Raw genomic sequence first — 16,391 nt, forward strand, 5'->3', positions numbered from 1 at the left:
GCAATATCTTGTTTATGTTGTTATTGGAAAACTGTTACCAGTTTTATATATATATATATTAGGGCCGGGACTTGACTAAAAAAATTAATCTAATTAATTAGAGGCTTTGTAATTAATTAATCGAAATTAATCGCATTTTAATCGCATATAAATATTTGACCTGAGAACAGTGAGAAGTAATTTTTTTTCACATGGATTTATAGTATACCATTGAATAATGACAGAATACATAAGCTTAAGCAACAAAATATTGTTTATTTTTGTTCAACCAAGTCTAGCAGACCAGTGCAATTTAATTAATCTTAGTTAACGCGTTATTTTTTGTGTAATTAAATAATCTCAATTAACGCGTTAAAGTCCCGGCCCTAATATATAAATATATATATATATATATATATATATATATATATATATACTCTGATACCACTGTCATGCTAAACAGTTTGTGTGGGAGGAATGTGTTGTGACGGGATAAACTGTAAAGTAAATACAGAAATATAAGACATGACAGATGACACTATCATGATAGAATTGCTTACTAACTTTGCAAAACGTATATATGCCTGTCTATAGAGCTTAACTTGTACACAACCCAGAACATTATTTCCGAAGGACTGGGCTGGTGGCAAAGTCTGTGTGTGTTGTAAATGAAAATGCCTTTATATGTGCGTGTGTATCCAGGTGCACTTCAGATTGATCAGAGTGAAGAAACTGATCAGGGTAAATACGAGTGTGTCGCGACCAACAGCGAAGGAACGCGCTACTCGGCGCCAGCTAACCTTTACGTCAGAGGTACAGCTTTGAGTTACTTATTTGAGTGCTGTAGAATCAGAAAATGAAAGTTGTAATTAACACATTCTTATGAAGAGATACAGAGAATCTGTGTAGTCTGATTTTTCTTAGATCATCTGTTCTTAACTTATTGATCATGTGTTTATTTTTCCTTGTTGGCTCATTTCTCACTGCCGGCTCCTCTGTAGAGTTAAGAGATGGTAAGTGCTCTTCCTCTCAAATCCAACTCTGTGTTTCTTACTCTAATCTAAGTCTCAGACTCTCACATCCACATAGTCTAATCCTTCCCTTCACTCCGGACAGTCCAACTCACTCTCCAGATCTTAATACTGCATATCAATTCGACATTTTTCACCTGATCCTACTTAACTGCATTCCATAACATCATGCTAATAGCAAATGATAATGCCATGCACTCATCTGAAATTGTGTCCATCGAAACAATTTTTTTTAAAAATGTATTGCATACATTCATCAGAGGTTATGCATTTAATTATAGAACACTGAGACATTGCAGCACCATCATTTTTTGTATTTTCACAATTTATTGTAAAAGCAGGGGAGAGAAGGGTACAGATTTGTTCCCAGAAAAAAATCTAATGCAGAAGAGAGAAATTTATTATAAAATATATATAATATATTTCATGGTGTATTAATGAAATTACAAGAAAGCATCCCTAACATAGAACCATAAAAATGCTTAAGTATTATATAGAAATATGACACTTTACACTAAGGTACCATTTGTTAACATTAACTTAATAATACAAAATTATTCTTAAGCATTTATTAATCTTAGTTAATGTTAATTTACATTTGCTGGCATTATTAAAATCAAAAGTTGTTTTACAGTAATAAATGTATATATTACATAAAGTTATACTACATTAAATACATTTTATTATTTAACACTCCTGAGCTAACATGAATTAACAATTTAATTTTATACAAATATGATTTAGAATACAATTTAAGATAAACAAATAAAAATTTATTTATCTAACATAAATGAAAAAAAAAAAAATAACAAAAATGACTGATGCGTCCCAATTTTATTTTGTATATTATTAGCATTTTCATAAAGCAGACTTGAATTTGTCTGGCACACTTTACCCCACAAGAAAAATTGTCTTGAAATTCTTCATGGCTACTTCTTAGCAAAATGTCCCTGATTTGTACTCTAGCAGTTCACCAACTTGTATAATATATTTTTAAACCTAAGTAAATTTGCTTTAACATTAAAATAATTAGAGTTGCCATGTGGAATATGTACAGTATGTTGAGCTGTATTTGATAGGTCCTTTCTAATTATATAGTCATGTCACAAAAAGTCTTGCACATAAAAGAGGAGACACAGCCACATCGTATCCCACTCTTCTGTACAGCACAGATTGATATCCTGCAGCGCACAACATCTTGAGGGTGTATCCTATTCAACGCAATGCTCTCTGTAGCATTAATAATGTCTTTAGGATGAATTACTAAATGGCTCACTGTCTCTCACACCCTCAGTGCGTCGCATCCCTCCTCACTTCTCAGTGCCACCGATGGATTATGAGATCATGCCGGGAGGAAGTGTGAATATCTCCTGTCAGGCAGTGGGCGTCCCCATGCCATATGTCAAGTGGATGCTGGGATCAGAGGATTTGACTCCAGAAGATGACATGCCTATTGGGCGGAATGTTTTAGAGCTCACAGATGTAAGCCAGTCTGTCAACTACACGTGTGTGGCCATGTCGACTCTCGGAGTTATTGAAACCATTGCTCAGATCACAGTTAAAGGTACGCAGGAGTGATGTTAAAAGATTCTTTGAAAATGCATAATGTTATTGAAGAAAGTGAGATCATTTAGTTAAGCAATATGTTCCATGGGCAGAGCCAATATTTAGGAAGCAGGGTGGCTGATGATTGTTCCAAAGCCTAGAGAGCTGCCTTGCTGTCTAATGCCTAGCTTACTAAAGTCGACGACTTGGAACACTCTTCAAAGACAACAACTCACTCTGAGAGCACACAAAATCAAAATTTCTTTCCCTTTATTCACCATCTTATTTTTTATTTTTTTTGGTCTGACTGAGCTTGTTTCAGTGCATTGAGATTGCCTTCCTTGAAAAAAAAACCAATTTCTGCTTTAATTTGGCCAAAAATAGCTTTTTAGGAAGCAGTATAATTGTTGTTTTTTAGAAAGTAGTCTCATATGTTCACCAAAGCTGCTTTTACTTTATCAAATATGCAGTAAAACAGTTATATAGTGTGAAATATTATTGATTTAAAATAAGTTTTCAATTTTAATATATTGTAAAATGTAAATTATTCCTGTGATGATGGCAAAGCTGGATTTTATGAGCCATCACTCCAGTCTTTGGTGTCCTTTAGAAATCATTATAATATGTTGATTTGATTCTCAACTAAAATTCTTCTTCTTATTATTATATTTTAAGTTATTATAAGTCTGTAATGTCATGTTTGATCAGTTTAATGCACGCTTGCTTAATAAAAGTATAAATTTATGTTACTGATCCCAGATGTTTGAACAATTTTCACTTAAATGTGTTTATTATTAAATTATTATTTAATATTTCAAATCTATTTCACCCTAATTTATCCATCTCTTCCTTCCTTCCGTAGCCCTTCCCAATCCTCCAGGAGCTCCAGTTGTCATGGAGCGATCTGCCACCAGCATTACTCTAATGTGGGACAGTGGAAATCCACTTCCTGTCTCATATTACATCATCCAGTATCGTCCCGCCTCCTCCACCGACCCCTTTAAAGAAATTGATGCCATAGCAACAACTCGTTACAGCGTGGGTGGACTCAGCCCCTACTCACACTACCATATCCGGGTCATGGCGGTGAATTCGATCGGCCGCGGCCCACCGAGTCAGACGGTGGAAGCTCGCACGGCCGAACAGGCGCCTAGTTCCCCTCCTCGTCGCGTCAGAGGTCGGATGCTGAGTGGTTCCACGGCGATGGTGCAGTGGGAGGAGCCAGAGGAAGCCAACGGTCAGGTGGTTGGTTACAGGGTGTATTACACGTCAGATTCATCGCTGCTTGTGAACCAATGGGAGAAGGAAATGGTTCGAGGGGCCAATTTTTTGAACATACGAGACCTGACACCAAACAAAACCTATTATATTAGAGTTCTCGCCTTCACCGCAGTGGGAGATGGACCTCTTTCCAGCGACCTGCACATCATTGCCAGGACAGGAGGTGCGCAGAATGTGATATTAGGATTATTTTATAGATTCTAATATTGCAGCCTATTTTGTTTGTGTTGCATCATTCTCCAAGCATCATCTTTCTTCCTCCTCTCATTTCTAGTCCCATCCCAGCCCACAGAGCTGAAGGCAGAGGTGAAATCAGAGACTAGCATTCTTCTGTCGTGGATCCCTCCTGCTCACAGCGGCACAGATGCCATCACTGGCTATGAGCTCATTTACAGGCTTGGAGACCAGCCAGAGCAGGTACACACAGACGCACACATACAAAATGTTTTCATTTTTGTAGCGTCTGCTTTTATGCTAATTACTTTAACCCTCTATCTTCCAGAAAATATCATTTGATCCCAGCTCTAGTTATCTGCTGAAGAATCTGAAGCCGTTTTCCACTTACATATTTCAACTAGCAGCGCGCAGTAAACACGGCCTAGGAGCGTTCACCAGTGAAATCACAGTTCAGACTCCACAAACACGTATGTACTGTGCAGACTGCAGACAGTTTGGGGGCTTTTTTTAGAAGTTGTCATTTTTGTTAAGTTAAATTGACAGTAAAGGCATGTATAATATCATAAAAGAATGCTGCCCTTGTGAACTTTACATCCTTTGAATCCTGAAAAAAATGCATCATGGTTTCCACAAAAATATTAAGCAGCTGTTTTCTATATTGATAATAATAAGAAATGCTTCTGAAGGATCATGTGACATGAAAAGCTGGAGTAATGGCTGCTGAAAATTCTGCTTTGGCATCACAAGAAAAAATTGCATTTTAAAATAGTTAGCAGTTATTTTCAATTGTAATAATATTTCACAGCATTACTGTTTTGTTTTTTCATCAAGTAAATGCAGCCTTGGTGAGTGTAAGATGCTTCTTTCAAAAACATTCAAACGTCTCACTGATTGTAAACTTTTGAACAAGGACATAAAAGCTATGGGATGACAGCATTCAAATTTAACAGGTAATTAATACAATAAACAAAATAATTAATCATAATTAAATAGATAATACAGATAATAAACTTATAACTACACCCCAATTTATAGTTTATATTTATACAAATTTGAACTGTACATAACAATAAGCAGTGGGATTTAAATAAATTAGTCATGAGCCTCTTTGTGTACCTGTCAGTATGATCAGATTCACTTATATGAATCAGTTTCCCCTTGCTAGACATGGAAGAGCAGAGTTAAAGAGAGCATGTTTTTATTACCTTTGTTCACTCAGCTGCAGAATTTTGGACACATTGCTACTGTTGGCAATTAATGCTTGTTACTGTGAAACCAATACACTAAACAGCTGTCGGGTTAATGAAAATTGGTGTGAGTTTAGTTGGTAACTCTCCAAAACTGGTCCACAGACTCGCGTATAACACAAAGCAGTCTGCTTTTGGTAATGTCATCCCTCCTGTCTAACAAGGTGACAGATGTAGGTGGATGGGTTAAGTGTAGAGAGCAGGTAAGAGCAGGAAAGGATCTGGAAAGAAGGAGTCACACAAGTAAGTTCTATGTTAAATGTATTTGTTTCTTTTTTATGTCAGTTTACCATATGTGGACCGGTCATTTGGAGTTTGATGTCTTAATTTATTTTACCACAGCATTTTATGTCTATTCCATCTTTTTTTGTCTCGTCTTTCCACACATTCACATTCACAACAACACTAAAACTAACCATCGCTGCTTCAACACATGATTATACCCGCCCACTTCTCTAACCACCCAATCAGAGTCCATACCCCCTCCCCAGGAAGTCACATGCATAAGCCCCTCCTCCAGAAGTCTATTGCTCAGCTGGGCTCCACCCCTCACAGATGTAAATGCAAGCATAACTGGATACTCCATCCGATATGTGGCAGTGGAGAAAGACCTTGTACAAATGATCTCGGACATCCCGTCTAACTGTTTCCGGTACCGGATAGAGGGGCTGAAGAAAGGGACCCTGTACTCCGTGACAGTTGCTGCCTTTACTGACACAGGTCAAGGGCTTGAGATATTGATCCGCACAAAGGAAGATGGTATGTCTATATGACAGTGCCTTAATTTTACCCCCTGGCCTACCAAAGACACATTTGTCCTCCTAACATTTGCCTTATCCTGAAACAACTGAATGCAGTATTCCTGACTTCCCAAGATGCTCTTTGGATTTCCTGCTTTAAGGATTTTTCATCTGCATAAATAATTGCTTTTTGCACCCTGCTCAGATCCCTTTTCATGCCCAGCCCGATCTCACGGCAATTCGTACATTTTTCACAAGGTTATTCGTATGAATTCGTACGATCTCACTCGTACAAATTCATACGATTGTTGCCAAAACGTATGTATTTTACGAGTTGCACAATTCGTATTAATTTTTTTACGAATGACCTATACCTAACCCCGCCCCTAAACCTAACCGTCACTGGGGTTTAGACAAATCGTATAAAATCGTACGAGTGAGGTCGTACAAATTCGTACGAATAAGCCACCTCGTAAAATATGTACGAACTGGCCGTGAGATAGCGTTGTCATGCCACAAGCTCTTTCCAATGAACTGAACCCTGACACCAAAGCTCTTTTCCTCTTCTGTCCTTCTCCTGTGAGCTGGAAGGAAAGCTCAGCTGTGACTGCATGTCCTTTACTAAAATGCCCTTTAGTGCCCAGTGCACCACCACGGGGTGTGGATGTGGGGGTCTTAAACGCCACCTCTGCCAGAGTCTCATGGAAACCTCCAGTTGCTGAGCGACAGCATGGAAGGAACTCCTACTGAGAGACCTGCAGGTAGGAGACATCACACACGCACACACACACACACACTTATGAAGTCATTATGTGCTGCAAACCTTCTTTAGAAACATGATGTTTATTTTTGGTGACTTGTTCTCATTATGACAAAGATAAAGAATATTTTAATCGAGGACGCTCAAAATTTAAGCACAATTACTTCACAATTTTGACTGTGACTTAAAAAATCCTGTAAATTTGAAGGAATGTATAATAGATATGTATGTATTTATATTTATTTACAATGTATTCATGTGTAAAAAATTCAATGCATATGTAAATACATGTAAAAACATAATTTACTGCTAGCTAACTGTTTTGTTAATAGGCACAAGGTTTATCCAACTCATTCTGTATAAACTTGAAAAATGGCAAAACCATCACGCAAAACAGAAAATTCACTCCATCGCATATATCAAAATGAACTTGATCAAGGACATGTGATACATTTTTGATCAAGGACATGTGATGAATATTTTCATCACATAGTTGTTTCATAGATGTTTTTCATTTTTCAAGGTTTCAAGTAGTGCCACTAATTGAAGAAATATGATGCAGATGCCATCTATCACTTGATCTGGACGATCACTTTGTTTGTTTGTCAGTAATTAGGCTTCTTAGCTCAACTAATGCTCTCTAAATGGACTTTAATGTGCCTAAATCATCAGATAACATCAGTATATGCTTATTATCCGCATGCTAGGACAGAACCTCTGATAACAATCTCGAAAACCAAGAGCCTTAAAACCACCATGTAATTGTTCCAGTAAACCTTTCACACTATTTATTCTCAGTAGACCTTTATTCTTTGTGTTGTTGTGTATAATCATATTACATCTTGGCATTTACTTCAATTTGAACTATCTGTGTCTTGTTTTTGTAAACAGCCACAGAACGAGTCGAAACAATATGTGAGTATATCTACTTTGAACATGACCAAGAATTTTAATATGTATATTTACATGAATAAAAGTCCCTTCAAGGCAAATTAGTTCCTTCTGCAGCTATCTTGGTTGTTAATCTTATTTTATCTTGTCAGTAGGCATGTAAGGCTTCTGTACTTGAATGGGATAAAATGGGATCTAAAAAATGTAATCTGATAACTTTTCAATAAAGTGAATCGAATCGATAAGATAACAATAATAGCTTCTATAGATGCTGTACTAAAATAACAGTCTCTCTCATTGAGCATTGTGATTCTGCAATAATTTTTTGTTATCCTTATTTAGTCTCTGATATGAATACATGTTGTCCAGTATGGGGCGCCGTTTATGAAAGGAGAAAATTTGAGGATTGCACTTTTGCTCTTTTCAATGGTATTCTTCCTTTCCGTTGCTCTTAACCACTGCGACTGAATATTGAGTTGTTGTGTTTTTTTTTGTTTTTTTTTTGAAGCTGTGTTTCATAAATGAATCATTCAGAACAATTTTGCGAACTGGTTCAAAGGTTTCACTGAATAGATCTCCACTGGATAAACATTCAAACCGATTTTGTCCCAACTGCATCAAATAATTCACTGAAAATCATACTACTTCTATTAACTTAAAAATGCACCTAGGAAAGCTTTTGTGGATGTCAAGATCTTTTGTGAATTTCATTAGATACTGAGTCCATGACTTTACAGTTCAACCAATTTGTGACCAGATAAAACTCCAAGAGTTACTTCACTCATTAAAGCTATGGTGAATGTCAGTATTTCAGTGAATTAATTCATAAGGACATGTCAATGAGTCATTTTTCAAATGTGAAATCTTCAGTCCCAATTCATTGTAATTCCATAGAAAAGCAACTTTTTTCTTTTGCGTATTGCTTTTTTGGGGATTTTTGGGTGAACTAATTGTTGAAGTAACCACAAAATCAAGTGCGATCACTTACCCAACACATATCTTTACTGCAGTGCTGCATATTCAGTGTTGATCTAAATTATTGTTCTCTACTCCACAGTGCCAGGTTTGCCCCTGCTTACAGTCGCTCCATCAGAGGATGGTTCTGCGCTGCTAAATTGGCAGCCTCCTCCTGCTGGTCTGTCCCCTGTGCTGGGTTACAGGCTCTCATACGGCCAGGACGACCCGACCTCAGACTCCTTCATGGTGCAGGAGCTAAACGCTGAGAAACACAGCGACACCGTCTCATCTCTGAGCGCAGGGGTGCTGTACGTACTCCGACTTGCGGCCCGTACTATATGGGGTTACGGTTCAAGCACTCAGGTCACACTTCTAACACCAAACGTGGTGCCTACAGCTACAGATGACATGGTAACAGCCCCGGGGACAACAGATGCTCAGAATGTGAGCGCACAGGAACCCATTCCACTTTTGGCCAACTTGACAGCTGAAGGCATCAACTCCTCGTCTGTGATCCTGAGATGGGAGCCACCAAAAAGCTCTGACCGTATCCAAGTTTACCGCGTGTGGTTGGCTGTCTCTTATGGTAACGGCACAGACATTACCATGGAATCGGACGTTTCGGAGGCCACAGTGGTTCTCAATGGCCTAAGTCCAAATACTGAGTATGTGGCGAGAGTGTGTTTGCTTTGCAAAAACGGCCCTGGGCCCTATAGTCTCCCCTTATCCATCAAAACACAACCAGCACGGGACGGTAGGACTCACGTACTGTATATCCTCTCACACAAACATTTACAGTCAGGAAACCCTTACTAAACAGAATCACTACATTTTCATTATTCTGTTTCTGTCTGGTCTGTTTCTGTGGGTCTGAGTCTCATATTTGGCGATGTCCATTAAGTGCAGAGAAAAGGTGAGAATCTTTCTGTAGATGGATCTAGGTGAATATGGATTGCTCCATTATCTGGTAAGACTGCTGTGGTAAAGGTGATGAATTCTTGTCAGCACTATGAGAAGAAAATGTGACTAGCTTTTTTCTCCTGTAAACCTGATGAAGTGGGAAATGTTTTTAGTAGAAACAGCTGGAAATATTCTCTGATGTTCTTCATGAATGCTTTAGCGATGTTGGAGGCCAGAGGTTCTGCTCGGGTGAGCTGAAGTATTGATGTCTTGATCTGTTGTTTATCTCTCTGTCTTTCTGAATTAGTGTTTGCCGTGAACTTCAGAGTGAAAGCTGCTATGAAGACTTCAGTGCTGCTGAGCTGGGAGTCGCGGACCACCAGTAATAAAGCACTGTCTCTCGTTGTAAGTACTGCAAAATACAGTACTTTTCTGTGTATGCGTATGTGTGTGTGCATGGGTCAGGTTGTGTTGAAAATCTAATTGGCCCCCTAGTAGACCCCGGACCCCTGGTTGAGAATCACTGGCTTAGACGACAGACGATATCATTAGCTCAGTATAAAAACAAACTTGTGGGTGTGTTCGTGTGTGTGTTGTTTCTCCATTACCACCCTTTCATGCAACATATTGAGATGGAATTGTGTTTGATATAAACGTGTTTGTATAAACGTGTGAGCGTGTGCATGTTAGCAAGTGTGTGAAGTGTCAGTCTTAATCTAATTCTGCCCTCCTCGAGTGTGTGTATGCCACAACACGTGTAGTCTTGGCTGATTAAGTATGCATTTTTTGCTTATTTGCTCTTCTGATTTCTCTCTCTCTGTTAGATCTCATATGGTGATGGTGAGAGTGTGGAGGTGGATGGGCGGCTCGGGCAGAAGTTGGTGACCAAGCTGAAGCCCCAGTCTCTCTACACCTTCCTGTTGACCAGTAAAGCTGATGGCACTGGAGGCCTGGAGCACCGTGCAGAAGCCATGACGGCTCCAAACCTGCTGACCGGGAAACCCCAGCTGCTGGACAAGACCAGCTCTCAGAGCATCGCTACCCTGCAGCTGCCCACTGTCCAGGGACAGGCTAATGTCAGGTCAGGAAAATACTAATGAAAGTCAGCTTTTCAAAAAGTTAAAAAGAACAGTTTTCTTTCTTAATATATTTTAAGATATTGTAGTATTGTTTAGTCCTGCTATGGCAAAGCAGAATTTCCAACAACCGTTACTACAGTTGTCAGTGATGTATTATTTGTAATATTGTCATTATAATATACTGATGTTGAAAGCAGTTGTGTTTCTCAATATTTTTATGTAAAGAATGCAGAATTTTGATGAATAGAAAGTTCAAAAGAACAGCATTTATTTGATTTTTTTTATATATATATATATATTTTTTTTTACAATTTTCAAATAATTGTAATAATGTAGAATTCATTAATCTAAAATATATTTATTTGTAATAATGTTGAAGTGTTTACTATAACTTTTTTCCTGAAATGCAGCCTCGCAGAATAAAATATACATAAAAAATCTACATATACATAAACACACACACACATGTTTGTTTTTGTGAAAAGTGGAGACATCCCATATGCGTAATGGTTTTTATAATGTAGAAACTGTATATTCTACAACCCTTCACCAACCCTACCCCTAACCCTAACCCACACAGGAAACTTTGTGCATTTTTACTTTCTCAAAAAAACTCATTCTGTATGATTTATAAGCGTTTTGAAAAATGGGGACATGGGTTATGTCCTCATAAGTCACCCTCTCCTTGAAATACCTGTGTCATACCCATGTCATTATACAGAGCTGTGTCCTATGTCACAAAAACATGCCCACACACACACACACACACACACACATACACACATATATATATAAAACCCTAAGTCTATATATATATATGCTGACGTAAAACTTATTTTCATTGATGATTTTTGTCAGAATTGTATCATTTCAGAATGCATAAATATTTAATGGACTTTATAAAAATAAGCCAGACTTTTCTTTCACCCATAATAATATAATATCATGTTTTTTATTTGAAGGGGATACTACATTGTGGTTGTCCCTTTGAAGAGGCAGAGAGGAGGAAACTTCCAGAATTTATGGAGTGATCCAGATGAGATGAACATTGATGAGGTAATAAATTTTTGCTGAGGTTGTAATTTCAATATTTTGTACAATTTGATCAAGTCGCACACGATTAACTCAGCTGGTGTGCTTGTCCTGTTTTCGGCTTTCTCCAGCTGCTGAGGGAGATTAATGGCACCGGTCACTCTGTGCGTCTACGGAGGCAGGCGGAGGCAAAACCGTACATCAGCGCTCATTTCCAGAATCTCCCATCTGAATTCAAACTGGGAGACGGACGTGTGTATGGAGCATTCATGAACCGACCTCTTGTAAACGGACAGGAGTGTGTGTGTTTCGTGCTGGCTATTCTTGAGCTGGGCCAGAACGTAAGTCTTTCTTTTCTCTCTCATGTTGGAGTACTGTGGGGTCCATTATGATAATAATAATAATAATTTCATCATTGTGTGTGCATGCATTCTCAAATAACTGATTATTTTTAAAGGAGTGAATGTCTCAAAATGTTTGGGGCAAAACATAAAATGCATAAAAAAAAAAAAAAAAAGTGCTTTGTGTCTGTTGAATCTTTGATTGACAGACCTTGTACTCCACGAGTCCATTCTCTGATGTCGTGCTGTTCTCCGATGTTGAGCCGCAGCCAATCGTAGACGAGGAGGAGGGGCTTCTGTGGGTGGTGGGGCCCGTGCTGGCCGTCATCTTCATCATTAGCATCGTCATCCTCATCCTCCTCTTTAAAAGGTGAGAGAGAAAGAGGATTGAGCAGAAGAGTGATTGAGAATTTGATGGCATTCATGGGAATTTAAATATTTAAAATAGAAAAATCATACATTTTAATTCTGCTCTGCTCTGCGTATTTCTGAATTGTTGTATCTCCTAGCTATTGCTTGAGTAAACTTAAAAAACGGAGCATTTGTGAGTGAATCATTCATTCGAGTAAACCCTTTTGAATGAATCAATATTCACTCATTTGAATGGAAACGGAAAGGAATGAAAGGGTGATAAGCAAAGGGATGGAAATGATAGATGCTCTCTATTTTACTTCAGCAGAAGCTGATTTTATTTATCCCTAATTCTTTTTTCTCCCCTCGCTTTATCCGTGCACAAACCAGCAAACCAGACAGGTCTGTGTATTATGTTTCTCTCTCAATCTAATTATGACTGAAATGCAATAGAAACTATTTCCTGCTAAGTGAGTGTTGCTTTAATGCTCCAGCGCGTGTGATGTTACAGGAAGCGGGCAGAGCTGGAGGGCAGGAAGTGCAGCTTTCCCAGCAGCAGTAAAGCCATGAGTTCCCAGCATCCATCTGACCCAGTGGAGCTGCGTAGAATCAACTTCCCAACGGCTGGTAATATGCTGATGAAAAGACATGTCACAAACACACTCACACACAGGTACAGAGTGCTGAAGAATCGACTTTCAGTCCCCCGTTGCTGCACACACACTGTCTGTATCAACGCAGTGTTGTCTCTTTCCTAGGTTTGCGTGCATCTATCATCGGTTATCGACGGTTATCAAGTTAGTTGTGGTTTTGGGAGTCTGTACTGAATGCTTAACTGCCATCATCACATATTCAGTAACCGCTTTGGCTTTAGTAACCAGCATGTGTTGGACTTTCCACTGACTTCTTTGTTGTATATTTAGCCAGTGATGTTTTATATCCCCTAACCTCTAAACCCTCACACAAGCTTTCTGCATTTTTAGCTTTTCATTAAGTCATTTAGTGTTATATTAAGATGTTTTCTCATGGGGACCATTGGCTGGCCTCCACAATGTACTGTAGGTGATTTCAAGTTTTACTATCCTTTTGGGGACATTTAGTCCCCACCATAATGGCAAAAACTGATCTACACACACAGACGTGCACACAATTATAACTAAATAAAGCCAGCTCTATTAAAGATTACAGTAATTCAGTGTTGAATCAATGTTGATCTTGGCTTTGCTGAACAGGAAACTACTGCAGACCTGAACTGAACTCTTCTCAGTGATATTCTAAATGCAGCAAAATTGATTTCTGCTTTAAGTTTAATTTGATCTGATTCAGCTGTCTCTTTGCTTATTTCATCTCGTCTAATACTTCTGACCGTCTTGTAATCTATACCCTCCTCTGCGCACATTCAGTGTAGTTCAGATTTTATTTCTAAAGATTTTAGATGTGTTTAGATGGGAATATGTGTCTGGGTGGAGACCAGTCCCTTCCTACAAAAAACAAAACAAAACATATATCATGAAATAATTGTAAAAAAAAAAATTCTGCGAGGCTGTTTACTTACTGTTTACTGTTTAGTAGGGAAAAAAATTTAAATTCATTTCCAATGACCTACAGCTCTTCACCAGACTATGAGATTTTCTATTTAAATAAAACTTTTATTTGAGTTTATAGATGCCTAGTGTATCACTTTAGCTTGAAATTAGGCCCTGTAAATTATCAGCGTGATCAAAACTGAAAAACTTTCCCCTTGGGGTCATGGTACGTGTGTCTTTCTGTTGCGAAATATTTACTAATTTGAATAAAGTAAACGCGAGAATAACTTTTATATATGTAGCAATATTTCAGGATGGACACTTACTGGACTGAAGCAGCTAGGTTTACTTGATTTTCCACGTATCATTATGTTTTTTTATTTTTAGAAAAATCATGTTAAAATGTAAGTATCAAATATTAAATGTTCCCCAAAAATATTATATAACCCCCAAAACTACAGAGCTTTCATCATAAATCTAAGCATTTAAATATATTTTATTATATAAATATCTTATATAAATATCTTTTATTTGGAGGGTATTTGCATTTTTTGTAAGTAGACTGCTTTACTGTTATAAAAAACTCATTCATTTACATTTAAAACTAGTTTTTCATCTTACTTTTGGCCGTATAAAAACCAGTGACTTCACCAAATTGCATATTTATTCACAGTTTGGGCTTTTAAATAAAACTGAGGTGTTTTTTCCCCCTTTCTCGAGTATGAGCTTCAAATTCTCTTATTTCATAACACATTTTAGATGTTTTTTATTGTCGAATAAACTGTGCCATTAAAAAAAAACTGTTAAATGATTTTTTTTTTTTTATATCGGCTTTACAGTGTTAACTTCTTTTAGCGGTTTTCTCCTCAAAACACATACATGCATGAATGCTAGTGCAAAAACATAGATGAGATCACTAACATTCCCTCACACTGCTCAGTGCGCTCTCTGTCCAGTAGTGTGCTGTGTTCTCAGCGTCTGAAGTGGTGTGTTTGTGTCACGTGATTGACAGGCATGACCAGCCACCCTCCAGTGTCCGTCTCAGAACTGCCAGCTCATGTAGAGAGGATGAAAGCCAATGACAGCCTGAGGTTCTCTCAAGAGTATGAGGTCAGATCTCACACACAAATGCACGTACATTCACACCCCACACATGTACATTAAAAACAGATCGGCCCATGAATGATGTAGATTACCACCACATTTTTACATAGGCTACACCACTATAACACCCTTTGAGTACTTTTCTTTGTGTGAGTGCTGGTTTCATTGCACAGGCCGTGTGATGTTTGTAATGTGAAGTACAGTACAGTATGATGCGCTTCTCTCTTGCAGTCTATTGATCCCGGGCAGCAGTTCTCATGGGAACATTCTAACCTTGAGATTAACAAGCCAAAGAACAGATACGCCAACGTCATCGCCTACGACCACACCAGAGTAGCTCTCTCCAACAATGATGGTGAGAGCGTGTGTGTGTGCTCAGTATGTCAGGACTGCTGTTTCTGTGTATTTGAGTGAAATATCACATTTTTGAATCTTAAAGAGGTGCTATAATGGGAAATCAATTGTGAGAACGTTATTACCCATTCATATTTTTGTTATTTCTTAATGTACACATACAGTAGCAGTGTTGTTATTGTAAACTAAAAATAAAACTAGCACTATTTTTTTTTTGGTGCATGAAATAAAGCTGAAATAAAATAAAACATTATAAATATTAGATACATTTGCGGAATATTTAAGATCAGATCTTGTCTTTTCCAGTTAAAATCACATATACATTGCACTTCTGAGATCTGAAGCTTTAATAATAGAACTTTAGATTTTATGAAAGGCATGTTGAGTTTATAGATTTTTTTTCTCTTGTTAGTTTGAAAGTGATGCAGTTTTTGTCCTTTCTTCTTGTTATTCAGGTGTTCCTGGAGGGGACTACATCAACGCCAACTTCATAGATGGCTATCGCCGACAGGGCGCATACATCGCCACCCAGGGCCCCATGCCAGACACGTTTAGTGACTTCTGGAGGTTGGTGTGGGAACAACACACGGCAAATATCATCATGATCACCAAACTTGAGGAGAAATCCAGGGTGAGAGCACTAAATCACACAGATACACACCACACTCGAGTCATGTGGAGTCATTCTTTTCCAGACAGAAACACACGCAGTCTCCGTTCCAAAATCTTGTAAGCATCCTTGTTGTCACCTATCTACAGTATATAGTCAGCACATTGAAATAAATGCACACAAAACATACTTCTATTGTTACCCAGCTAACAATTTTTTGTCTAAACTTTGAACGAAAGTCATGCCCTTTCAGTTAAACAGCTTCAACATTATGGGAGTGACTATAAGGTGACCATAGATCCCCCTTTTTTTCTAAATTGCCTAAAATGTCTGGGTTTTTGCTCTGCTTTCCTAGTGATATATCCTTATGCATTATGTGTAGATGTATGTTGTAACGGAAGCACACACAAAACGAGAGATCCAGTTGCAGTGTTTTAATAGCGGAATCCAAAAATCTAAATCCAAACAGGCAAAAGGTCAACAGAA

General features: G+C 38.0%; 1 protein-coding gene across 3 annotated transcripts in view; it reads left to right on the forward strand.

Moving 5' to 3' along the window:
• Positions 1 to 16,391, forward strand: part of LOC127964099 (receptor-type tyrosine-protein phosphatase S) — a 50,688-nt gene that overhangs the window by 25,670 nt on the left and 8,627 nt on the right. For 2 of the 3 annotated variants that reach the window (XM_052564293.1, XM_052564345.1), the window contains 16 exons: positions 682 to 792; positions 981 to 992; positions 2,305 to 2,574; positions 3,418 to 3,999; positions 4,111 to 4,253; positions 4,339 to 4,480; positions 9,816 to 9,913; positions 10,333 to 10,589; positions 11,550 to 11,643; positions 11,751 to 11,960; positions 12,170 to 12,330; positions 12,823 to 12,938; positions 13,070 to 13,108; positions 14,850 to 14,947; positions 15,173 to 15,296; positions 15,751 to 15,926. In XM_052564293.1, coding sequence (XP_052420253.1) covers positions 682 to 792; positions 981 to 992; positions 2,305 to 2,574; positions 3,418 to 3,999; positions 4,111 to 4,253; positions 4,339 to 4,480; positions 9,816 to 9,913; positions 10,333 to 10,589; positions 11,550 to 11,643; positions 11,751 to 11,960; positions 12,170 to 12,330; positions 12,823 to 12,938; positions 13,070 to 13,108; positions 14,850 to 14,947; positions 15,173 to 15,296; positions 15,751 to 15,926 — 2,633 coding nt within the window. The remainder of the gene's footprint in view (positions 1 to 681; positions 793 to 980; positions 993 to 2,304; positions 2,575 to 3,417; positions 4,000 to 4,110; positions 4,254 to 4,338; positions 4,481 to 9,815; positions 9,914 to 10,332; positions 10,590 to 11,549; positions 11,644 to 11,750; positions 11,961 to 12,169; positions 12,331 to 12,822; positions 12,939 to 13,069; positions 13,109 to 14,849; positions 14,948 to 15,172; positions 15,297 to 15,750; positions 15,927 to 16,391) is intronic. The other variant, XM_052564412.1, reaches the window with a different exon arrangement.

The sequence above is a fragment of the Carassius gibelio genome, chromosome A1 (assembly GCF_023724105.1).
Source record: "Carassius gibelio isolate Cgi1373 ecotype wild population from Czech Republic chromosome A1, carGib1.2-hapl.c, whole genome shotgun sequence".
Lineage (NCBI taxonomy): Eukaryota > Metazoa > Chordata > Actinopteri > Cypriniformes > Cyprinidae > Carassius > Carassius gibelio.